This window comes from Mirounga angustirostris, unplaced genomic scaffold (genome assembly GCF_029215605.1).
Source record: "Mirounga angustirostris isolate CCGP_5_RB_7025 unplaced genomic scaffold, mMirAng1.0.hap1 SCAF_7, whole genome shotgun sequence".
Classification (NCBI taxonomy): domain Eukaryota; kingdom Metazoa; phylum Chordata; class Mammalia; order Carnivora; family Phocidae; genus Mirounga; species Mirounga angustirostris.
The window spans coordinates 89,773,577-89,799,199 of record NW_026991715.1 but is presented as its reverse complement, the minus strand read 5'-3'; the positions used below and the strand labels follow the sequence as shown (position 1 = coordinate 89,799,199).

The 25,623-nt window shown below is 47.3% G+C and overlaps 1 protein-coding gene across 10 annotated transcripts in view; it reads left to right on the top strand.

The window, feature by feature from the left end:
- The window catches only part of ZNF346 (zinc finger protein 346), a 76,434-nt gene extending 51,283 nt beyond the window's left edge, over positions 1-25,151 (top strand). For 3 of the 10 annotated variants that reach the window (XM_064596524.1, XM_064596527.1, XM_064596528.1), the window contains 3 exons: positions 977-1,210; positions 8,375-8,468; positions 11,098-15,590. In XM_064596524.1, the coding sequence (XP_064452594.1) occupies positions 977-1,210; positions 8,375-8,468; positions 11,098-11,185 (416 nt within the window). In that variant the 3' untranslated portion in view covers positions 11,186-15,590. Of the gene's footprint in view, positions 1-976; positions 1,211-7,251; positions 7,343-8,374; positions 8,469-11,097; positions 15,593-24,948 lie in introns of those variants that run through there. The other 7 variants (XM_045900568.3, XM_064596526.1, XR_010413188.1 and 4 more) reach the window with 6 other exon arrangements.
- The last annotated feature ends 472 nt before the right edge of the window (positions 25,152-25,623 follow it).

The window sequence follows — 25,623 nt, the reverse complement described above, 5'->3', positions numbered from 1 at the left end:
CTAGGTTGACACCATTCTAGCCACGTGGACTCATTAGTGAGTCTTGGCATCCACTCCATAAAGCAGCAGTCTTGCCTGCCATCAGTATCAAGATATATGTTGACCCACAGGAGGCTTATGCATATGCCTATAACAGATTCTGATTAACTGAATTCATTGACCAAAGCCAGGGATGTTTTCTGAAGGTGGAAGCATGATCTGTAGCCCTCAGGTTACCCTACCACATTCTGGCAGCCTGGCATAGCAAAGACAGCATGGTCTTTAGGGTCACACAGACAGGTTCACTCGCTAGCAGGGTGATCTTGGACAAGTCACTTTACCCATCTGAACCTTGGTTTTTCTCTATAATGTGGCAAAATGATATCTATCTCATGGGATAGTTCTGAGGACCAAAGGAGGAAATAATATATACAAAGCATGTAACTAAATGTCAGTGTCATCCCCTCTCTCCCCTACTCAGCCTGGAAGGCAGTGTAACCCAAAAGGCCTTCCCTAGTATGGTTGCCTTTTCTAAATGACCCTCCAGGTCCTCAGGCCCTCAGTTGCTACATCTGTGCATTGGCTCCCAGCTCTGTAACTAGGGCACTTTGAGGATGGGACTAAAACACCCAGGTTTCTTGTCCCACTTGCTGTGAAGTTCTTGGGAATTCTGAGGGATAAAAAGACTACAAACATGTACGTTTCTAGTCTGTTGTAATTGGGCAACTTGATAGCAGAAGCCTCCTCAGAATATGAGATAATCAGGATTCATGTACCTGAAGTAGTGAAAGCTGCTGATCAAGTAGCTGGTCTTTGAGCTCCCCCAAATCTTCCCAATTTTCCCAATTAGAGAAGGCTTTCCGTGTGTGTCACACAGGCAGAGTGCCACATCTGCAAGTGTGATTAGTGACCCAGCCTTTCTTTCCATTCAGCAGACTAGAAAGCTTGGCACCTTCTGGGTCTTTTCATTGTTTCTGTTTGAACTCTCTCACCGCAGCTCTGTCGAAACGCCTTACAAACCCTTTCCTTGTGGCCTCCACCTTAGCCTTGCACCAGAATAGAGAGATGATAGACCCAGACAAGTTCTGCAGCCTCTGCCATGCGACTTTCAACGACCCTGTCATGGCTCAACAACATTATGTGGGCAAGAAACACAGGAAACAGGAAACCAAGCTCAAACTCATGGCACACTATGGGCGGCTGGCAGACCCTGCTGTCACTGACTCATCAGGTAAGAGGGCCCAGCTCACACCCAGAGCTGGATCAGGGCCTGACCACTGGAGTTCCCCAGACTACCAAAGCTGTGCCCTTTCTTCCTTACATCTAAAGCAGGCGTTGCAAACTCAAATGCCTGCAGAAACCAGACAGGAAATTTAAATAAGTGAAAGAGCCAAGAGGGGATTTGATCAGCGGAAGAGTACATGCGTCTCCTAGGCAGCTCCAGCTAGTTACTACCATATCTTCCGTTTTTCAAAAGACTCTAGAAAGTCAGATTTCTTTAAGAATTCCCCTCATTTTTAGGAGCGCCAGGCTGGCTCAGTCAGTAGACCATATGACTCTTGGTCTTGGGGTTCTGAGTTCAAGCCCCACGTTGGGTGTAGAGATTACTTAAAGATAAAATCTTAAAAAAAAAAAAAAAAAAGAAAAAGCCCCTCAGTTTTAAATGTGCTACCCAATTTTAAAAATGTTAAACCCTGTGTGAGTCAAACCTGTCTGCAAGCCAGATTTGGGCCAAGGGCCACCAGTTTGCAACCTCTGATTTAAGCTCCCTGTCATCCACATTCCTGTGTGAAGACCTCAGTAGCCTCTGTCAGATTTTAGAGTGTCCTCAGGGCCCCTCATCTCTCAGCAGCTCAGGCCTGCCTATATCCTTGGGATAGTGTGGTAAAGGACACCACTCTGACTCAGAGAACATTAGTTTTTCCCTGACTTCAAGATGCCAGTCAGCATCACAGGAGTAAGCATTCATGAAGAGTTAAGAGCCCTTCCCAATCACAGTAACTACTTAGGGCTTATAATAAGAGGAGGGGAGGGGAAGATTATTATTTTCTCTTTCATTCAGTCAGTACATGTTTATTGAGTGCCTACTGTTTTCCCTCATTGAGGGAACAGTCCCTGTCTCCTGGAGCCTACATGAGCATTCAGTGGGTCCTCAGGGTTTCCACCCAGGCCATGGAGATGCAGCACCAGACAGTCAACTCTTGAGGCCCCCATGGCATCCAAGTACAAACAACTTGGCCTCAGGGAACCTGCTGCTCAGGGTCATCTGTGCTCTTGCCACAGTCCTGGAAAGGTGAACACCCAAATGTTGTAGATGTTCCAGGCCACATATGAGCAAGGGGAGAGATCATGCCTCTCTAACAACCCCCAAACCCAAAGCAGCCATTCAAAACAGGTCATCACTGAGCAGTACTGACAAGATGAGATGGGCATGAAACAGTGGCTTCAGCAGGGTGCTAAGGAGTGTTCTTCCAGTGCCACTGAAGGACCTTGCTTTATAAACCTCTTCAAAATTGGATATTTACAGGGCGCCTGGGTGGCTCAGTTGGTTAAGCGTCTGCCTTCAGCTCAGGTCATGATCCCGGGGTCCTGGGATCGAGTCCCACGTCAGAAGCCCGCTTCTCCCTCTGCCTGCCACTCCCCCTGCTTGTGCTCTCACTCGCTCGCTCTCTGTCAAATAAATAAATAAATAAAATCTTTAAAAAAGAAAAAACAAAAACAAAATTGGATATTTACATAGTGTTCCCACATACAAGTAATGCCTTCCCCTTTAACAGGATCAGCCCCATATGCTGAGGAATCTGGAGACTTCAGAACCAAGCTCCTCAGAACCCTTCTTCTCCTTCTTCTTTTTTTTTTTAAAGATTTTATTTATTTGAGAGAGAGAGTGTATGAGAGGGAAGAGGGTCAGAGGAAGAAGCAGACTCCCCACTGAGCAGGGAGCCCGATGCGGGACTCGATCCTGGGACTCCAGGATCATGACCTGAGCCGAAGGCAGTTGCTTAACCGACTGAGCCACCCAGGCGCCCCAGAACCCTTCTTCTATGACACCCTCCTATTTTGGCCTGAGACTGATAGAGACAACATAGCATCCAGCCGGCATGACCCAGGGTTCTCTTGCAGCTTACCCTTCTTTGCTCCAGCTCCTGGCCCTCCTTTATTTGGCCCTGCCCTGGTCATTTTCTCACTATCTCTGTCCACTGCCAGGACTTAGACCCTGCTGTGTTTTAGGCTGCTTATCTTAACTTGTATCCATTCTATTATCTTAAGCCAAAGTCTCCTTCCTATATCTACTCCTCCATTTGTCTAAGACTAATTACCATACTTAATCCTAGAACTGTATCCTAGGTCCTTTCTTCTTGCTTAAGGCATCTGACTGCTTTACAGACCAGCCAAAATTTTTCATGAGAACCTAGGCAGGGGGCAGGGGTATCACACCCCCTTTGATATTAACATATATATTATAATTTAATTCCCTCAGCATTCCTAAAAATAGGTATGATTTTTTCCATTTCACAGATAAAGAAGTTGAGACTCAGAGTGACTTGCCTAAGGTCAAACAGCTGATAGGACCTGATGTTGTTAAGTGACAGTATCAGTCTGTGTCTCTGGCTCTGTCTGGCTCCAAAACTTACACTCCTTCCCCCTGCCTCCAGCTCTGAGTATACTTGGCAGGAGGCTTTCCAACTACAGGGCATCAGTAGAGGCACTGAACGCACTCTGACCCCCTTCTTACCCACAGAGTGGGATGCTGATCTAGGATATGCAAAGCAGTGGCTTGAGCTGACAGGGACTTCACCTTAGTAAAGGTTTTAGGTTTGTTAGCAGCTTGACTTTTCCCTGCTGGCCTCTGCCAAAACTTGTTTGTTCATTCAATCAGTCAGTCATCCTATACTTACCTGCGGCTGCTGCACTCCAGGCTTAAGCTAGATGCTCTCACATGTAATTACCTGATTTAATCCTCACAGCAGCTCTGTTGTGCAAGTTTGATTATCCCCATTTTACAAATGAGGTCATTAGGATCAGAAAGATGAGGTGATTTGTCCTGAGTCCCACACTAGGCAGCAGCAGGCATAGCCAGCATTGAAACTCAGGTCAAGTTCTATGTTGGGTCCAGAGAATAGTTTCCATGGGGCTCTTGTCAAAGTGTTTCCTGACAAGTATGGGTCAAATGTGAGATGACCCAGAGTGTCCAGATCTCTCCCCCAAGCAGAAGCTGCAGCATCCACCAAGCAGAGCAAAGACTTGGGAGTTTGCTTTGTAATTAAGGCTCATATGTCTCTTGTTTATCCAAGAATACCATAACTAAAGCCTGCATTTCAGGCAGTCACATCCTTCCAAATGCCAGAGCAGAGGTTACTGCGATCCTCCTCTGCTTTACCCCCATCGCTTTCTCTCCCTACTTAGGGCCTTTCCTCCTACATAGAACAGGTCTGCTTTCTCTGCCCCATACTGATCCCTCTGGTTTCTTCAAACCACTACATAGGACAGGTTTTCAGGTCTTGTTAAATTCATATATAGCCAAGAAATATTTGTTGGGTTCTTTCCTAATATATGCCAGGCATTGTATGTATGGTAGTAAATAAGACAGGTATTGCCCATGTTCTTATGGAGCTTAGAGGTTAGCAGAGAAGATAGGCATTGATCAAATAACTAAACAAATGGGGCACCTGGATGGCTCAGTCAGGAGAGTGTGTGACTCTTTTTTTTTTTTTTTTAAGATTTTATTTATTTATTTGTCAGAGAGAGCACAAGCAGGGGGAGCAGCAGGCAGAGGGAGAAGCAGGCTCCCCTCCGAGCAGGGAGCTCGATGCGGGACTCAATCCCAGGACCCTGGGATCATGACCTGAGCCAAAGGCAGACACTTAACTGACAGCCACCCAGGCATCCTGAGTGTACAACTCTTTTTTTTTTTTTTTTTAAAGATTTTATTTATTTGACAGAGAGAGATACAGCGAGAGAGGGAACACAAGCAGCGGGAGTGGGAGAGGGAGAAGCAGGCTTCCCGCGGAGCAGGGAGCCCGATGCAGGGCTCGATCCCAGGACCCTGGGATCATGACCCGAGCCAAAGGCAGACACTTAACGACTGAGCCACCCAGGCGCCCCCTGAGTGTACAACTCTTGATCTCAGGTTTGTAAGTTTGAGCCCCATGTTGGGTGTAGAGATTACTTAAAAATAAAATATTAAAGAAAAAGAAAATGGGGCACCGGGGTAGAGCAGTCGGTTAAGCGTCTGACTCTTGGTTTCGGCTAAGGTCATGATCTCAGGTTGTGAGATCGAGCCCAGCACTGGGCTCTGCCCCCAGCTTGGATTCTGCTTAAGATTCTCTCTGCCCGGGGCGCCTGGGTGGCTCAGTTGGTTAAGCGTCTGCCTTCGGCTCGGGTCATGATCCCGGGGTCCTGGGATCGAGCCCCACATCGGGCTCCCCGCTCAGCGGGGAGCCTGCTCCTCCCTCTCTTTCTGCTGCTCCCCCTGCTTGTGCTCTATACCTCTCTCTCTCAAATAAATAATAAAGTTTAAAAAAAAAAAAAAGATTCTCTCTGCCCCTCCCCCCTGCTCTTGCTCTCTTTCTCTCAAATAAATAAATAAATCTTTTATTTATTTATTTATTTATTTTAAGATTTGATTTATTCATTTGAGACACAAAGATACAGAGAGAGAGAGAGAGCATGAGCAGTGGGAGAGGCAGAGGGAGAGGAAGAAGCAGACTCCCCGCTGAGTCAGAAGCCCGATGTGGGACTCGATTCCAGGACCCTGGGATCATGACCTGAGCCGAAGGCAGACTCTTAACCATCTGAGCCACCCAGGTGCCCCTAAATAAATCTTTTAAAAAGTGGGGGGGTACCTAGGTAGCTCAATTGGTTGAGCACCCAGCTCTTGATTTTGGCTCAGGTCATGATCTCAGAGCCCTGGGATTGAGCCCCACATCTGGCTCCGTGGGGAATCTGCTTGGGATTCTCTCCCTCCCTCTCCCTCTGCCCCTCCCCCCCCCCCGCTTGTGCACATGTGTGCACTCTCTCTCTCTCTCAAATAAATAGACAAATCTTTAAAAAAAAAAAAAAAAAGGAAACATGGGATAACTTAAGATGGGGAGCAGGGATCAAGGAAGGTTTCCCAGAGTGTAAGGAGAAAATAGTGTTGGGCAAAACGATTCTGGGAAGATGAGCAAGCATCCAGTCATGGTGGTGTTGGTCATGTTAAGGATTTGGGCCTTTATCCTAAGAGCATTGGGAAGCCACTGACAGTTTAAGCATTATTAGATCATTCTGCTTACAAAGTGGAGAATGTTTTGGAACAGGGAGGAAGGGGAGTGTGGAGACCCCAGCAATGAGGATATTGTAGTAATTCATACTGGAGAAGATGGGAGCTTGGACTAAGGTAGCAGTGGAGAAGGTAGACAGAAGTAGATGGATTCAAGAACTATTTGGAAGTAAAATTGCCCGGATTTGGTTGTCAAATGTGGGAGGCAAGGGGCGCCTGGCTGGCTCAGTCAGTAGGGCATGCAGTTCTTGATCTTGGAGTTGTGAGTTCAAGCCCCATGTTGGGTGTAAGAGATTACATAAAAATAAAATCTTTACCAAAAAAATGTGGGAGGTGAAGAAAAGGGAATAGTCAAGAATGGTGACCAGGTTTAGTCTTAAGCTATTAGGTGGATAGCCAGGTTTCATCAGCTTAAGTTTAAGATGCCCATTAGATATCCAAGTAGACAGTTGGATATATAGCTCTAAACCTCAAAGGAAGGGTCTGGGTTAGAGATACTGCCATTTGGTAGGTCAGTAGATGTTAAATATTGGTAGTTTCGTATGTTTTAGGTGGTAAAGTCAGGGGAATGAATCAGACCCCCTAGAGAGTTTAGAGAGAGAAGAGCTGAGGGTCTAAAGTAAAGGCTTCTGGAAATTCTGTCCATTAATGTCTTAAAAGGACCTGAATTCTGATTGCAATAATTTTCCCCTTAAATTCTTTTAAGGGATGTGTCTTCCAGGACATACCTCAAGATACAAAGGAAACAAATGTAGCTGGGAACATTGGCTAGTTTGTTGGAGTAGAGGCGATCATTTGTGTTCACAGTAGCTACAGCAGCCATAATAGAAGGCTGGTTAAAAGATACTCTCCACCTCTTTACCAGACTGACACGCTGAACCCATAAGAGTAAAATAATACTAGTGATGAAAGCTCACATTTGTTGAGCACTTACTATGTGTCAAATGCTTTTACTTAAATCATTACAATAACCTTATGAGGTTGATACTAATATTAACCTCATTTTATAGGTAAGGAACCTGAGTCTCAGAGAAGCCCCACTTTTACAAATGAGGAAACCAAATCTCAGAGAGGTTAAGTAACTGGCCTGTGGTCCTACAGGTAAGAAATGATAGAGCTGGGATTTGAGCCTAGGTGATCTCACTCCGGAGTTGTGAAACTTTAGGATGGCAGATGATTGGAAAAATGTCAGAACCGGAGGGCTCTTGAAGTTATGTGTACAGCTGCCTTTCTTGTACAGCTAATATTTGGCACACTAGAATAAGTACAACCTTTGTGGCCAGCCAAGCCTGAGTTTGCCACTTCCTAACTCTGTGTTCTTAGACATGTGACTGTGCCTTATTTTCCTCACCTATAAAATAATGGTAATGATTCTCACAGGATCATTGTGAGGGCCAGACAAAATTATTTAGTGTGTATGGCCTATATCAGGTACTTGGTTAATAATGCTGCTTTTTATTATAAGTATTATGGTTATAAGTTATGGTGTAATTGGCTTATAGTTGAGAAAAGTTGAGGATCAGAAAGTGGAAGGGATTTAGCCAAGATCACATGTAGGCAGAGCCAGGAGTCCAGCTCCATATCTTGGCTCCTGACCCATGCTCTCTACTAGACCATGTAGACAAAGACCACTTTGTCATTGGATCAACCATGGTAGTAAGACAGGGTGTCTGTGGGCCCCAAGGTAGAAAGACATTAATTTTCGTAGCAGGCATTCTCATTATTACTATTATTGCAAGCCCAAGGAGAGTGACAGTTTCCCAGAGATCTCTCAGTGAAAGGCATTCTTAATGAGGCCACTTAGCACAGTTAGAAGGTAGAAAAGACAGTTAGACCAAATGTCACCTCTTTGTTCTGTCAGTCTTTTATTTACTCAACAGACAGCTACTCTGCACCAGGTCCAGTGCTGGGGATGCTGCAGGGGATGAGGAGGTTCCCAACCCCAGGAAGTACATAGGCACACAGCCTGTGTCCCCATGAGCAATGAGGCCTCCGGGATTCTCATCAGGGCCAACCAGCTAACCTCACCCCACCATCCGTCATCCTCAGAAGGGCATTTACTGTCAAAAGCAGCAGTCCCCGGGTCCCATTTTATTGGATAACTAAGCACCTTGATTTTTGTGTGTGTTTCAGCTGGGAAGGGCTACCCCTGCAAGACGTGTAAGATAGTACTGAACTCCATAGAACAGTATCAAGCTCATGTCAGCGGCTTCAAACACAAGAACCAGTGAGTAATCGTCCTTTGAAACTCAAGGGTCTGCAACAAGAACTCAGGTGTTCTAAATAAAAACAAAGCCAAGTATTCCTTTGCTAAAATGGAATCCTGGCAGCCTTTTCTCAGTCAACAAAAGATCAATCAGTTAACAGAAAGAAGTGTCTCCTCTTTAAGTTTGTCTCCCGTCAGCTTCTCTGCAGCCTTTGGACCTGCTGGGCTGAAGGTTTTAGTAGAGAAACATAGTTTCCTTGGTGGTCTCCTAAAAGTACTTAGGTTTTCTGCCCTTTAACAGTCTGACTAGGGAAGCTTTTTTTTGTTCCCACCACCGGCACAAAGAACCTATTCTTGATTGTCATCAATTTTGTGGCAAGAGCTCCCTCTATGGGTTATTACCAAATATGACCAGGTTTGTTCATTCCTAGACCAAATATTTATTGAACACCCTCTGAGTGGTGGCCAGAGACCCAGGCCCTGCTCTCATGACCTTACATTCTGATGGGAGGAGACAAACAATAAACAAGTAAACAACCAATAATTACAAATTGTGATAAGTGCTTTGAAGGAAAGAGGTAAACAGAATCAGTCATCTGTTCATATAAACCTTGAAAATGACTAACATTCTTTGAGCCCCTATTCTGTTACAGGGCATATGCCAAGTAAATTCTCTCAGGTAGGGCGCCTGGGTGGCTCAGTCGGTTAAGCGTCTGCCTTCGGCTCAGGTCATGATCCCAGGGTCCTGGGATTGAGTCCCACATCGGGCTCCCTGCTCTGTGGGGAGCCTGCTTCTCCCTCTCCTCCCCACTTGTGCTCTCCCTCTCACTATCTCTGTCTCTCTCTCTCTCAAATAAATAAAATCTAAAAAAAAAAAAAAATTCTCTCAGGTAATCCTCACAACAGCCCTAAGAAGAAGGAATTATTACAGACAGAGGCAGCCACCATTCCAAGTGATAGTATGAGGCAGAGCCTATAATTCAAACTAAAGCTTGTCTGGCTCACAGCACACTCCTCCAAGGCTTCATGCTTACAAGGAGGTTGTGGCACCATGCGATATGAGGAGGCTAGGGCCTAGCCAGGGGAGGGCTCGCGTGGGTGTGTCCCTTCCTCTCAGAAGGGAACTGGGTAGTGTGGACAGTGTGCCACTACGTAACTTTCTGAGATGGGAATATCCCCATTTTATAGATGAGGAAACTGAGTTTCAGGCAAGCAAGTCTACTAAAATGATTTCTTTGACTTTGGTGGTAGGTTCCGTATTGCTCACAGAGCTGAATGAATTAAAGGTGGTGGAAACACAGAATATTAGAGTCAAAATGTCCTTGGTCCTCTCTGCCTGAAGTTTCCCCTCCCACATTGCAGCAGGTCTTCTTATTTATTTGTATATATATCTTAAATTGGGAGGACTCTTGAGGCTTCTTTTCGATATGAACTTGACACAAGCCCCTGCAATCCAGCGGGTGGGGCTCACTCCCATTTCAGCACACCCTCCTTGCAGCTTGACTGGTGGCAGTTTCAGTAGACCGCCTGGAACCAGCCAGAGCCCTACCCTGGGGCTACCCCGTCTTGAAAATGCTAGAGTTTACCATTTTCTTCCTACACTTTGAGCTATGGGACTTTGGGTGAGTCAGTAAACCTCTCTGAACCCAGTTCCTTTTCTGTGATATTATAGATACAATTTGTTGAACACCTAATTTAATCTCATTTAATTCGCAATAGCAGCTCTGAATTAAAGACACACAAACCCCCCTTTTCCAACCCAAGGAAACCTTACGTCAGGTAGGTTAAGTGACTTGCCCAAGATTGCACAGTTACTTGGAGTTAGACCCAGAATTCAAATCTTTTGATTCCAAAGTGCATTCATTGTGCTCTGCCATTCCACGTGGAGCTTGACATGAAAGTTAGAGATAATGATGTGTAGTGCTAGTACCAAAAGGGGAGCTATTAGAGGTAAGCTTCATTCATTCCACAAATATTTGAGTACCTATTATGTGCCAGGCCCTGTTTGGGGCACTAGGGCTACAGTAGGAACCAAGACCAGTAGTGTGCCCTGATCTTTTGGATCCCTATCTAGTGGTAGAAGCAGATCCTAAACAAATCCATAAACAAATAAGACAATATCAGGTGTTGCTAGATGCTCAGAGAGTGGGATGGAGAGTGACAGGAGAGCCACTTTTGACTCAGTGTGCGGGAGAGAATGATCAGTCTGTACTATCCAGGTCATATAGGGTCATATAGAGCCCTGTAGGCAGAATAAATGGCTTGATATAGTGGAGAGACATGGACTGCCATCCTGAATCATCCACACTTTCAGAAAGCTTATGGGGCAGGGGGGATTTTTTAGAATAACTAGAAACAACAATAAAAAGCTTACTGGGGGCAGGTGACTTAAACTTTCTGAACTCTAGTTTCCTCATATATAAAAGGGGGGTACTATCTCCCCCCCTTGGAGAATTGCCATGAGGATGAAATAGGATGCTGGAAGCAAAGCATTGTGCAAGGCATGCAGTGGCCCTCAGTAAAGGAGAGCTGCCCTCCTTATTACTCCAAGGCCCTGGAAGAGCTGTACTCTCTTTAGAATCAACTACCTGGAGCATCAGCCCAGCCGCCACAAACTGACCCTGTGCATTTATTCCTTCTCAAATTACAGGTCACCAAAAACAATGACATCACCCCTGGGCCAGATTCCAGTGCAAAGGCAGACCATTCAGAAAGACTCAGCCACCTTGGAAGACTAGAGATGTTTCTGTCTGGCATCCCAGGTTGAACCAGCCATGAGCCAGCTTCCCGTGACCATGGTCAGCCCTTGGCTCCCTCTTCCTCGTTTCTTATACCTGGAGAACATGTAGGCCTAAGGCAGGAGTGGGCCACAGGTAGCCTCTGATTGGTCCAGGGAAATCCACCCCTGCTTTTCCCCTTTGGAGTGGGCCCTGTAGGTCAGGACAAGGGAAGGGGGTGAATCCTGAGAGGACTTGGGGCCTCACAGGGTAGTAGTTTGGAGGATGGCCTTTCCCCTTCCCCAGCCTCTTTGGGCCATATGTCATGAGCCCCAGGCCTGTCTTTCCTCTGCAGGTCAGTTTTGAACCAGTCTGCAGTTAAAGAACTGAGCTCTCCCTGGGCTCTAGGCAGCTCCAGTGAAACCTGGTGCTTTCACACCAGACCTTGGCCTAGGTGGGAAAGGGTAGATGGAAATGGCTGCTCCATGGACACTTTGAGCTAATATGACACTCCCCTTTCGCCAAAAAGTACAGGCTTTCCCGAGCCTGCGACCAGATGCTGGCCAGTTAGACAGCTTTCTGCCCACTGTGCAGTTTCCTCCTGGAGCAGTGATACAGTCCTGGCAGAGCAGTGCTGTCCTTCCTGCCCCTTCTCCACAGTCCCTGAATGGTGCTAAGGATCTGCAGCCGCTGGGGAAAAGCTAGAGCTGGAGGAGGCCTCAGTACCCTGTGGGGTCATGGAAAGCTCCGGGGGGGGGGGGCTTTCCCCTCCTCTGTCGGAGAGGTGCTCTGACCCAGGGACATGTGGGCAAGTCCCCACATGCAAAGTCCTTTGATGGTTCTGTGCCATGAAGGCAAACCGCCTCGTGCCAGCCCAGCTCTGAGGTGCGTTGCTGCTCCTGGCTCCCTAGCCCTCTCCTTCTCCTCAGGCAGCAGACCACCTGCCCAGGTTGCTGTGGTGCTAGCCCTCTCCCATCATCCACCAGGAGATTCCTGGGTACCGGGGAACAGGATAGGACCCCCAGGGAAAGAAAAGAGAGCTGGTACAGGTTTCTGCAATGAGGAAAAAGATGTTTCCCAGGCCCCAAGCTTCGATTTCTCCAGCTCTGCTGTGTTTTATAGCCGAGGACTTCACTGGGAGTGGATTTTTCCTTGTAGCTTTCAAGCAGGAATTCCAAGGAGTGTCACCATCATAGGCCCCTCTTCATTGAGTCAGAGAAGCCCCTAGCTGCTCTCATGGCCCCGTCCCCCGATTGCCTGTCCCTTTGCCTGTGAAATGCCTTTACGTATTGTGTATGGGTGTGTGTGCGTGTGCTTATGCTCTGTCTCTTGGTCACTGAAGCATCTAAATAAAGAATTTCTCCCATGAGCCAGACTGCAACTTAACAGACCTGGGATTTGGTGCCAGATTGCCGTTGGATCTAATATGTGTGTCATGACCGCTTACCCTCACCCCTCTCAGACTCCCAGGGCTCTAAATACTGATCTTAAGAGGTGGCACAGAGATAAACATCTAAATTGCTTGGCAACCTTGTTGAAGCCTTCCCAGGTGCCCTAAACTTAATACCACCTCATCCACTCATCTACTTCCTCCTGTCACTGAGGGCTTTATGGAGGTCTTTAGGGGGGTTAAGCTGAGAATCTACGTTGTTTGAGAGGATCATTCTGGCTGTTCGGTGGAGAAGAGATGCAGGGGAGCAGGACAAGAGACAGACGGGGAAGCCAAAATGGAGGCTGTGTCCAGTATGGCTCTCTCCAGGCTAATCCCTTCAGGGCTGAGACCTAGTGTCTTTCATCTCTACTTCTCTAACGTGGAGTGGTGTGTCATGAAGTGTTTGTTGAATGAATGAATGTATGAATGAATGAGGGTGTATAAGGAAAGATGGCCTTTCCCTACACAGCTCTTACTCGGCACTAGGTTTGTTCCATCAACTTATAGGCCTAGAGATTCTTGCAGGAAGCTTTTCTATGACCCAGAAATGAGCTAGCGAAGGAGTGAGTGTGATGGCCTCAGGAGCCCTTTGTCCAATGTTTGTCTCAGACAGCCAGATCTGAGAAGGGTACCCAGGCAGCCTCAGCCCCCATTCTTCACTCAGCAAACTGTTCTTGGCACCTGCTGTTGACAAGCTGGGAAGGGCCCTACGCGGCCCCCATGGTGGGTTCCCAGCTCTCAGCATTCAAAGCCCAGGACTGTCCCAGCAGTTTCCCTGGAGTCCTTCTTACCTTATCCAGGGTGTCAGAATCAGCCTCATCTATCAGGCAAGGAAATGAAGGGCAGAAGGGTGGGTGGGCTGCCAGATCATGAGCCCTTGGCGCATAAGACCTCTTAGTCTGGATTCAGGAGTCTCTGCTAGCCGTGTGCCCAGCCCTGTTGGCAAGAGGGCACAGGGATGAACATTTTCTTGCCATTGGGGAGCTCACACACTATAAAGATCATTATGGCAGTGGTCAGAGGATCATAAAGGGTGCATTGAGAATGCCCAGATGTGGGCACTAACTCACCTAAGGGTATGAAAAAGCTGGAGAAGTTGGGAAACTTGCATTTGATCTGCATAACAGCCTTTTGAACTAGGTAATGATATTCCATTTTATAAAAAAGACTCAAAGAGGTATAGTATTTTGCCCAAGGTCCTGCCACTAAGAAGCAACAAAATGGAGAGTGGAATCCAGTTCTCTAGATTGTTAGTCTGGAACCCTTTCCAAGCAAGGACCAGAATCCTTCCCACAGGACCCCTGGGCCTGTGCCACGCACCTTCTGGCAGGACTATGGTCTTACAGGGCAAGCAACCATAAAATAGATTGGACAAGGCTCAGTGGTTATTTTATATTCCAAGCCCCCCCATACTTCTCATAATTTTACCCAAGATTTCCAGTGTATTAGACTCCAGTTATAACTGTAATAAACTGAATCAAAATGATTAGCTAAAAAGGAAAATTTATTGATTAACCAAATGAAAAATTTCCGTACAGGGATGGCTAGATCCAGGTTCTGACACAGTGTCTTCAGGAAGAATTTAATCTCACTCCGCTTTCCTCTGTGTGGCCTCTTTCTCAGGCGGACTCTCCAGAAGGTAGCAAGATGGCCACTGGCAGCTCCAGGCTTGTATCCTGATAGATAGGCAACTACAGTACAGAAAAAACATCTTTTCTTACTAGTTCCAAGAAAAAATTCTGGATTGATTCATTAGCCAGCTTGGCCCTGTTCCGATTCCTAAACCAATCACTGCGACTAGGGGAAATGGTGCCCTTATTTGGGGCCTGGGAAAGAAGGAGCTCCACCTGAAACACATTGACTGGAAGAGAAAAGAAAGTGTGGGGCTCCTTCCAGACTAAGGGAGAAGAGTGGATGGGGGTGGGCAAAAATAACTGCTTTAAGCCGTACCCAGAAATTGTCTTTATTTAAATACCACTTTTTCCCTTACTTCTGAGCTACATTTCGTAATGTGCTCTAATTTTTCAAGTACAATTTGATAATCCTTACATATGTGTGCACATCTGGGCAGTCACCCTCCAGATCAAGATACAGAACATTGCCAACTCCCCCGAAGTTTCCCTTGTTCCCCTTCCTAGTTATTATCTCCCAGAAGTAAACACTGTTTTGACCTCTATCACCATAAATTAGTTTTGCTTGCTCTTGAATTTTGTAAAAATGGAATCACATCCTCTTTTGCTTAATATTATGTCTGTGAGATTCATCCATGTTTTTGTGTGTGTCAGAAGTTCATTTTTTTCATGCTGTGTAGTAGTAGTCCGTTATATGAATACACCACAGTTTCGCCATTCTGTTGATGGACAATTGGGTTATTTCCATTTTGAACTATTATAAATAAAGCTCTTATGAAAAATTTTGTATGTGTCATTTGGTGTGCATGTGCACACATAAACCCAGGAGTAGAATTGCTGCATGATAGGATAGGTGTGTGTTTAGCTTGTCTAGATACTACCATATGGTTTTCCACTGTGGTTCTACCAACTTACCAACTTGATAGCACTTGGTATTGTCAGTCTTTCTAATATTGGACATTGTTGTGGCACGTGGGAATTTGAACCCAAGGGTTCATATTGACTTCACATCAGGGCCCCTCTTACTATGAGCATCCCTGGGATCGGATTTGAATTTCCCTAGCCTGGAATGGTCTCTCATGTCAGTGCGCAGGACCCACAATACCCATTCCAACAGGTAAACATCAGAGGGAGCTCGTGCCCGTGACTCTGGTGGCTAAGAAAGGTCTCATGGAGGGAGAGGTGTCAGCCCTGAAGAGGCCGTCTAGTGTAGCAGCAAAAACTCAGGCTGGAGTCAGGCAGCCGGGTTCAGGGCTTCAGATTGTAGCTCTGCAGGGCTGTGTGATCTTGGCGAGCTGCCCTGTACCTACTCCTGAAACATTAGTATCTACCTTAGAGGGTTGTTTGGGGAATTAAAAGACTAGATGCATATGAAACAATTACAGTACCTGACATATGATAGATACTATGTAAATGAGGACTATGTAAATGTTCCTTATATTATTGGCCTGAAGTAAGCCCTGGGTCTCCCTGGGGATGTGAGGCCAGAAGGACATGGCATCTGGCACAGAGTCCTGTATTAAGTGTCAATGATTTATGAAATGCCAGAAACCTAATTCAATCTGATTGGGGGGCGGGGGGGACACGCTGGCCAGAGGTGGCTCTTCTCTGGCCTCCAGCCAGAAGTCACCTTTCACTGCTAAGGACCCTCAGCTTAGCCCAGGCATCTCAGGGGCACCTCAGATTCTGCAGCCAATAACATCTGAGGAGAAGACAATGGAATCATGCATGTAAAGCTCTTAACCCAGAGCTGGATGAAAAGCAAGTTGGGATGTAATAACCACTCAGTGCAGACACACAGCTATGTATGTAGCCATATAGCAGCCATGAAGCATGTCATGGAGGACACTGGTCTGGGATTCAGTGTCCCTGGGTGTTGGTCTGAGTCCTGCCACCAACTTCATGTGACCTGAAGCCTTGCTGTCTTCTGTCAGATTGAAGTTGTAAGAAGTCACAGTTTGAGCCCAAGTCCTGAAGAGGTGGTGATGGATGGGCAGTTAGGGTTCTCCCAAGGAGGTAACAAAGAAAGCCCTTCCCTCACAGCAGCCCCTACCAGATGAGCTGTTCCCATCCTTAACCAGACCTTCCTTCTGTTCAGCTGTGTCAAATAGAGTAGGAAAAACAATTTTTCCCTTGGGCCGTCTCTCCACCTAAAAACCTCACCTACTCTGCCCTGTGCCAAGCCCACGTTACAGAGAGGGCAGGCATGTCCCTGTTCTGGCACTCCGAGGCTCACCGTCCTCCCCAAATCCTGCTTCATCTGTCCAGGGGCTCCAAACTCAGAAGAAACCTCGGTTCTGTAAATGCGTCAGTGCTACAGCGCAATGGCCCTGGTGGCCACTAGGTGGAGAACGTGCCTTTTTTTTTTTTTTTTTTTCCCCTTGCTGGACAAAGCAGATCAGTCCCAGGGCCTTACTATTTGAAGACTGAAGAGAATAAGATGATTTTTCCTAAGCCCCTGTATTTGATATTTCATTTAGCCCTCAAGAGCTTGAAAAGGCTCGATTTTACAGTGGAAACTCAGAGGCAAAATCTTGGAGAGTTTACACAACCAAGAAGTAGACAGGGAGGGATCTGCCTGCCATGTTTCCAAGTCTTTGTTAGCACACCTGCTATTTCTACTTCCAAAGGCCCCCTTGCTCTTCCCTCAGGACACTTCCTTCCAGAGGACACTGTTTGAAGGCTGTAATTTAGTCACCTGCCTGGGAGGACACCTGATGGCCACCCTACTCATTAGCTTTTCTTATACTCTTTTCCCTTGGGTGATATCTCTCTTCCATTCTTCCACCTGTAGTCCTGTAGTCCTGAGAGACTGACCCCACTCCCTGGCAATCAGAATAAGTCTGGGGCTGTTAGTAGCCATCTTTGCCAACACATAAAGACCATCTGCATGAAAATTAAATCATCACAGAGGAAAAGAGCTGAGAGTTGAGAAGTGACTGATTTTTGATGAGCACCTGGATCCAATCAGGCCTGAAACCAGTACTCTCAGGACTTTTTACTTATAAGTCAATACTCTTTTTTCCTGAAGGCAATTTAAGGTGGGTTTTATCACGACCAGGAGTACTGTCTAATACAAGTTCCAGCTTCCCTGTCAACCCAATGACCCTAAGAGGATCATCAACCCCCAAGGCTGAGTTGGCTGTCCTTCTGTGCTCTCTGATGATGCCCTGTGCCCCCTCTAGCATTGCCCTTATTATACTATGTCAATTCCCTGTCTCCTCTTTTAGACTAGAAACTCTTTGAGGACAATAACTGGGTCTTATCATAGTGGGTCTCTGGTGCCCAGCAGAGGACGGTGATTGCTTTAAAAACTGCTTAGCGATTGAGTCAATTCATGGATAAGGTAAAAGTCAGTGTGGGCTGGTAGGGACTATTGCCAGGATTTCACAGAAAGACTTCTTGAAGGAGCTGAGCTTCCGGTGGTTATCAAGGTCAAAGGACCCAGGTTGGGAGGAGAGTTTAAGTGCAAGGACCTAGAAGAGAGGGGCTGTGGAGTACAGTTGATTGTTTCGGTAATGGCCTCTCATGAGGCCATTTGCTCCCCTGCATCTGTGTGCTTTTGTGACGTGGATTTGTCACTCAGGCCACCGAGATGGGGAACCTGAGCTGGCCTCGAAACTCGCTCTGATCAGAGGATGCAGTGAGGTGACACTGTGCTACTTCCAAGGCTAGAATGTAAACCTTGCAGCTTCCACTCCTGCCACTATAAAAGGAATCCTGGGCTAGACCAAGTGGAGATGGGAGCCCTTGTGGAGAGAGGCCAACAGCCAGCTCCAGGCATGTAAAGGAGGCTATCCTAGACGATCCAGCACCGCACATTCTGCATAAGCAACCTCAGAAGAGACCAGCAGGAAAACTGCCAAGCTGAGCCCACCTAATCCACAGAATTGTTTTATTTATTTATTTTTTAGATTTTATTTATTTGACAGAGACACAGCAAGAGAGGGAACACAAGCAGGGGGAGAGGGAGAGGGAGAAGCAGGCTTCCCATGGAGCAGGGAGTCCGATGTGGGGCTCGATCCCAGGACCCTGGGAACATGACCTGAGCCTAAGGCAGACGCCTAACCGCTGAGCCACCCAGGCGCCCCAACACAGAATTGTTTTAAATCACCATGTGCAGGAATGGTGTATTGTGCAGAAAGTCTTCCAGAATCACCAAGTATAGTAACCATACCTTGTTGGGGCCTCCTGGTATCTATTTACCTTTCTTCTTCCTTGAGGAACCCCATGCTCAGCTGATGTGATCTGCGTGGAGATGACCTCCACCCTCCTGGCTTCTGCTAGAACAATTGGGAAAGAGTTGCTAAATGGGAAGGTTTTGAGCCCAGAGCCGTTGATAGCCTTCTTTGTCACCTCTTGGGGAGCACCTGCCGGAGAATGGAGCCATAGGGAAGAAAGCAAAAGAGAGAATGAGTCTTGGTCGGGCTGTTCCTTAAGCCTGATCCACCCCTGGACTTTAAAATTACATAAGCCAATACATTTACCATTTTGCTTAAGCCCATTTGAGTTGGGATATCTGTTACTTGCACCTGAATGAAAATATTGAGAGTCAGGAAGTCTGATAGAAGCTGAGCAGTATGTGGCTGAGGGCTGTTAGGGTAAGACAGAGGTCCCTAGAGAGTGTGGGAAGAGGAATTTATTTTTCCTCAGCCCCTACTATATGCCAGAACCCTGGAATGAGACACAATTTCATGTCCTAGAAGACCTCATTCAATTGTGATAAAATCCTAAAAAGAAAATGCCAATGTAGCCAGAGCATATAATAGGAGGACTGAGCCTAGGCGTGGGATGGCAGGGGGAGGCAGAGCAGGGAAGGTCTCTCTGAGGAAGTGACACGCAAGCTGAGACTTGAAGGATGAATAGGAATTAGCCCGTGGGTAAGCAGGAAGAGGTGGGGAGAGGATGTTCCAGGTGGAGGGAAAAGCATGTGCCAAGGTCCTGAGGGAAGATGATGCTTATCACCTTGAAACAGGGAGAGTCTGTCACCAGATAAGGAAAGAGACTGGCAGGACCCAGGTCCCTCAGGGTGTATCAAGATTTTCAGCTGAAAGCAAAAGAAACAAACTCCAGCTAGTTTAAGTTCAGCCACCCAGGCGTCCCTGAGCCACCCACGCATCCCTAAATGTTTGTTATTTAAAGCCATTAAGTTTGGGGGTAATTTGGTATGTAGCAGTAGGTAACTAATACAGGTCTTTATTCTAAAACAGGAAGGGGTGCCTGGGTGGTTCAGTCAGTTAAGCGTCTGCCTTCGGCTCAGGTCACAATCCCAGGGTCCTGGGACCGAGCCCTGCAGCAGGCTCCCTGCTCATTGGGGAGCTTGCTTCTCCCTCTGCCTGCCACTCCCCCTGCTTGTGCTCTGCCTCTCTCTCTGTCTTTCTCTCAAATAAATGAATAAAATCTTTAAAAATAAAAAAAATAAAAGCAACAGGAAGCTGTTGAGAGGTTTTAAAGAAATAGGGCAATGGCATGATGAATTCACTGACGTGTAAACAGGTGAATACTATGGCCTGAGAGCCAACAGAGGATAGTGGAGACACAAAGGAGGGAGGAGTCATTTCTACTGGGAGGACATTTATTAGGGGCCTTTTATTTATAAAGAGTTAAAAAAAAAAAAAAGACAAATTAGCTTAAGAAAAAAAATTTGGCTCACATTAATGAAATGTTCAAAGTAGTAATTTCTGCCTTGAGGCATGGCTAAATCCAGGCATGCTCTGTCTCTTGGCCCTCTTGTTTCCTGTGTTGGCCTCATTCATAAGCAGGCCCTCTCAAGCAGCGCTAGGCTTCCATATTCATGCCTCAGTAACCTCTGAGAGTGTTAGTTTCCCATTAGTTCCAATAAAAGACCCAGACTGGCTCTCATTAGCCCTGCTTGGGTCACATGCTCATCCCTGACCCAATAATAATAGCCTGGGGGATGGAATATTCTCATCAGCCAAGTCCTGGGGCACATGCCCACCACAGGAACCAGGGAGAAGTTGGCTCCCCCCAAATCCCAGTGGACTAGGAGTAGGGGAAGGCCAGGACCTCAAAGAAAATGGAAGAGCTGTTTTCAGAGAGAGGAAAAGTGTTCAGATGTCCTGTTCAAGGTGGTCAGGAAGGTTCTCAGAGAAGAGGGAACACTTAAGAGGACAGAAAGCTGAATGGCAGTTGTCTGGTGTGATGGCTGGAGGGAAGGGAAGAGGGGAGGCAGGACCAGGGAAGGACACACCCAGCAGTAAGAACAGCAAGTACAAAGGCACTAAGGCATGTTCAAGAGGGCTAGCTGGGAGCTCAGGGCAGCGGGCACACAGAACAGAGAGGGGACGTGGGGCAGGACAGCGCAGCAGAGACCAGTCTCCAAGGGCCCCAGTGCCAGGCTGAGGAGCCGGGGATGCCAGTGGAAGGGAGGGAGGGAGAGAGTAGTTAAAGCTGAGGAGTGAGTTGGTTAAATCTGTTTTTTTTTTTATTTTTATTTATTTATTTATTTATTTATTTTAATATTTTATATATTTATTTGAGAGAGAGAGAGAGACAGAGGTAGCGAGAGAGAGCATGAGTGGGGAGGAGAGGGAGAAGCAGGCTCTCTGCTGAGCAGGGAGCCTGAGGTGGGACTCGATTGCAGGACCCCGGGATCACGACCTGCGCCAAAGGCAGACGCTTCACTGACTGCGCCACCCAGGCGCCCCTAAATCGGTGTTTTAAGGAAGTCATTTTGGTGGGGCCCCTGGCTGGCAGTGGAGCATGCAAATCTTGATCTTGGAGGAGTCGTGAGTTTGAGTCCCACATTGGGGGTAGAGTTTACTTAAAAAATAATAATAATGAAGAAGTCCTTTTGGCACTGAAGAGAAGATTGATGATACAGAGACTATGAGGTGCCTGCCTGTTGTTCAGTCACCCCTTCTTTCTAGCAGACCTTCCTGACCTCCATCGCAGTTAGGGGTGGCAGCGTATCACAGTCTCACCAAAGAGATAAAATCAGAAGTTGCTGAATAGAGATTCGACTCTTTGTGGCTTCTTTCTTCCTCCTGCCTGAGCACAAGTGTGATGACAGGAGCTGAAGCCACCATCTTGCAACCAGTAGGGGAAAGTGTAGAGAACTAAAGGGACCTCAACCCTGATTTCAGACCCACCTTCACCCATGTCCAGACTTGGGAGACCTGGGACTAATGAGGGATGAATTAACATGTTTCGTTAAAGCCCTTGCCATTTAGGTTTTCTGGTTTTTTGGTGCCCAGACAAAAACCTATATGGTCCAGGTAGGCATGAGGCAAGGTGGAGGTGGGTGAGGGCCCCTCTGAGGCTTCTTTCCTGATGCAGACTACCAGCCCTATCACCTTTCCTGCCCAGCTTCTGCCACCTCACAGCTGTCCTGGCCCCCTCTCTCCTCCAAAAATATATGCATGCCAAGCCCCAGTAGGTGTGAGGTTTGTAGGCCCAAGTCTAGAGAGAGCTGAGTCTGGCAAACCGTGCAAGTCTCCCAAGACATGGGTCCACAGTGTCTGGGACCAGCAGACAAGAGGGCCAGGGGTGCTGCTGAGACTCTGGGAAGTCCCAGGACTATCCCAAAGAGAACCTCAGATTCCTCCTAGCCCATCCCCCTCTGTCTGGCTTCATCTTATCCCAGGCTGCCAACGTTAGCACCAGGCTCCCTGCCTCCACCACGATGGGTGGTAGGTCCTCCCTAGACCCATAGCTGCTATTATTAATATTGGCCGCTTTTTCCTGAGCATGGGCTATGTGCCAGGCATTGGCACTGGGCTCCAATACATCATTACACTGAGTCCTCCCAGAAAAGCTATTATTCCCATTTTACAGAAAATGAAACCGAGGCTGAACATTAAGTGACTTGTCAAAGGTCCCAAGTTTTCAGGATTCAAACCTTTATCTGGCTCCAACACCCAACCTTTCACCACTGACTTGCTAGCAGCATCACCTCTGTGTTGACAAGCCCAGCCAGACCTCCCTGGAGTCCGTGGGAGAAGCCAGGGTGAAAGGGGTTAGAAAAGGTGAAAAAGTAATAACAATTGTCAGTTCTGAGTAGCAAGTATATGATATTACCCTGTGCATTTTTTATATATATATTTTAAATTTTTCTCAAAATAAAAATCATTTTAAAGGAAAGAAGGCAAGAAAGCACACGGCTGGCTCAGAGGCCAGGGCTTGGGCCAGGCCTGGGCTGGAATGGGGCCTGGGCAGGGGCTCAGGGCAGTCGTTCCGCACAAGAGCCCCAGTGTTCCCTGGGCCCGGCTGCCATCCAAGAGCAACATGGTCGGCACCAGGCAATGCCTGTCCCCTCCCCCCAACTCTGCTCTCAGGCAGGTGGGGGGCAGGGCCTGGCCTCAGGAGTCCCTCCTGTCCCAGCCTTGCACTTCAGGAACCCAGAGTCTGCAAACCTCTGCCTAGGGCCTGGTACTTCATAGGTGCCCCATCAGTACTAGCCAAATGGGCAGGGAGAGCAGTGCCCAGTGCCTCACCTTTGGGTGAGTCTGCACCTTCCTGGGCTGAAGTTAAGGATGGGGGTAGAAAGCAGGCTGATGCAGTAGCATCAGAAATCCCAACTCTGTGGAGAGTCACCTTGAGCTTTCCCTCTTTGTCCCAGAAGATCAAGGCTCAAGGCTCAGTTCTGTGACTTTATTTTTTTACGTAAGCTCTATGCCCAACGTGCGGCTTGAACTCATGACCCTGAGATCAAGAGTTACTAAGGCTAAGAGTTACTAAGGCTAAGAGTTACTAAGACTAAGCCAGCCAATCGCCCTTTAGACAAGTCATTCCATCTGCCTGAGCTTCTGTTTCCTTACCTGCAAAATGGAGCTAAGGATTCTAACCACATTTGGTTTGGGGGGAGGATCAAAGGATATAATGCATATGTAACACCTAGCTTAGCATGTCACTTGGCAGACAGTGGGAGCTCAGCCAAGGCAAAGAACTTCCTCCCTGCTTCCTGTTCTGCTGAAACCCAGTCCCATCTCTTAACTCATTCACTTCCTCCAACATCCCTGGGGAAAAGGAAGCAGGAGTGTGCCCATTTTCTGGATAGAGAAACTGAGGCAGAGGCAGGCTAAAGGCAGGATTTTAGGATGGCAGGTTCCTGAGCCCCTGAGCCCCTGCTAGGGGTGTGTGTTTGTGTGAAAGAGAGAGAGAGGGAGAGAGTGGAGAGAGGTCGTGTTTGAAAGGTTTTGAGAGAGAGACTGCGAATGTAACTGGTGGGGAAGATGGTTACCAAGAGAGTGAGACCATGATGGGGAGACAGGCTTGGATGCCTCTTGCAGACTTCCTCAGCATGTCTCCTTCTGTGCTGTTTACTTACCCATCTCCCCCCACTACAATGTCAGCAGCTCCTTGAAGGGGAGGGGCTGGGTCAGATGACTGCTTTATCCCCACGATTCAGAACGGTGCATACCACATAATGAACCTTTAATTGACACCTGGCAAATGAATGTGTATATGAATGAATAACGTGAAAGAGCATCAGATGCCACAGAGGGTCAGTGTGAGAGGTCATGAGTGTGGGATGGGAGGTGGACAAGGGATGTGCAGACGTGGGGGGTGGGAGGTATATGGTTGCCAGTCAAGGACTTTGGGCATCTCAGGAGGCAGGGAGTTTGTGCAGCCTGGGCTATGAAAGCCTTTCCTTTGCCTTTGGCTCAGGTAAACCTGAGAAGTGCCTGGAAGTTGAATGAAAGCTGTGTGGGGTCCAGCCCCTGCTGGCAGCTCACCCTACCCCTCAACAACCGCATTCACTAAGGGGAGCCAGCAGAGGACCAGAGGTGGGGAGCTGGATCTCTCCAGGAGTCCAGGAGGTCCGGTGAGGCCTCTCTGGGCTGGAGGCTTCCATTTGCTGGGCTCCCCCAGTGCCAGGAGCCTCAACTTTTCCAGGTGCTCCAGCAAGGAAGGACCCTGAATAAGGGGAATCAGAACCAGCTGGTTTTAAAAGATAGCCAATTGTTTTCTGATTTATCTTTGGGAGGAGACCATTATTTTGTTTGAGAAGGAAAAAAAATCACTTTATTGGGCTTTTTTAGTTATGCAAAGGAAAAGCCTCTATCCCATAGGGAGTAAGGGTGGAGAGAGCTAGACTCCTCTGCATAACAATAAGAAAGGAAGCTGCCTCCCTTAGGGCAGGGTTTCCACCAGCCAGAGGGGCACCGGGAGATGAGTCTGAGACCCCAGCTTAGGGGTTTCCTTTCTCTTCAAGAAGCCAACTGAAGAGTGGGGGGCTTAGACTTCAGGTGAGGCTCGGGCAGAGGTCAAAGGTGAGCTGCCCTCCTAGTTCGACCACTGTCTAGTTGCTCAAGGGGAGAGACGCTTGCAAATGAGGCAGACCTGAGCAAAGTGGGGCAGAACTATTTGGGGGTACCTACTGTGTGCCAGGCACTTGGGATACAATGTTGAAGTCTGTAGGCAGTTCCTGCCTTCTATGTACACAACTGTTTAGTTACAGTTCTGGAATGTTCCATGAAGATGAAGAAATAGCAGGTCCTAAATAATCATAGTTAACATTACAAAGCAAGTGCCATATACCAGGCAGTGTTCTACAGGCTTACACGTGTTTACTCTTTGCAAAAACTTCATGAGGAAGATACTATCTATCATTATACTTACTTTACTGATGAGAAAATGAAAACACAGAGATGGACCACCCTGCCAAGTTTACTCCAAGTGTGATGACGTTGAGATTTGAGTCCTGAAATCTGTGCTTTGAATCACTTCACTTCCTGCTTCTTTCTCCATGCTCACAGGACAGAAGGCATCTAAGAGGAACCTGACAGGTCCAGAGGGCTTCTCTGAGGAAGTGCGCTGACATTTAAGAATGAGATGGAACCAACCAGACCTAGGGGAAAATCATTCCAGGAAGAGGGAACCGTATGTGCAAAGTCCCAGAGGTAGAGTGGGAGCAAGGAAAGAAATGAAGGATTTGTCTGGAGATGTGGCCAGGGGCCAGTCATGCCAAGAATCATTATGGGAAACTAGTGGAAAGTCTTAAAGCATTCAGATTTGTATTTCTTTCCTTTTCTTTTCTTTCTTTCTTTTTTTGAGATTTTATTTTTAAGGGGCACCTGGATGGCTCAGTTGGTTAAGTGTCTGACTTGGCTCAGGCCATGATCTCAGGGTTCCTGGATCCAGCCGGACCTTGGGCTCCCTGCTCAGCGAGGAGTCTGCTTGTCCCTCTCCCTCTGCCCCTCCCCCCTCGAATAAATAAAATCTTTTTTTAAAAAAAAGATTTTATTGGCGCCTGGGTGGCTCAGGTGGTTAAGCAACTGCCTTCGGCTCAGGTCATGATCCTGGAGTCCTGGGATGATTCCCACGTCAGGCTCCCTGCTCAGCTGGGGGTCTGCTTCTCCCTCTGACCCTCTTCCCTCTCGTGCTCTGTATCTCATTCTCTCTCTCTCAAATAAATAAAATCTTTAAAAAAA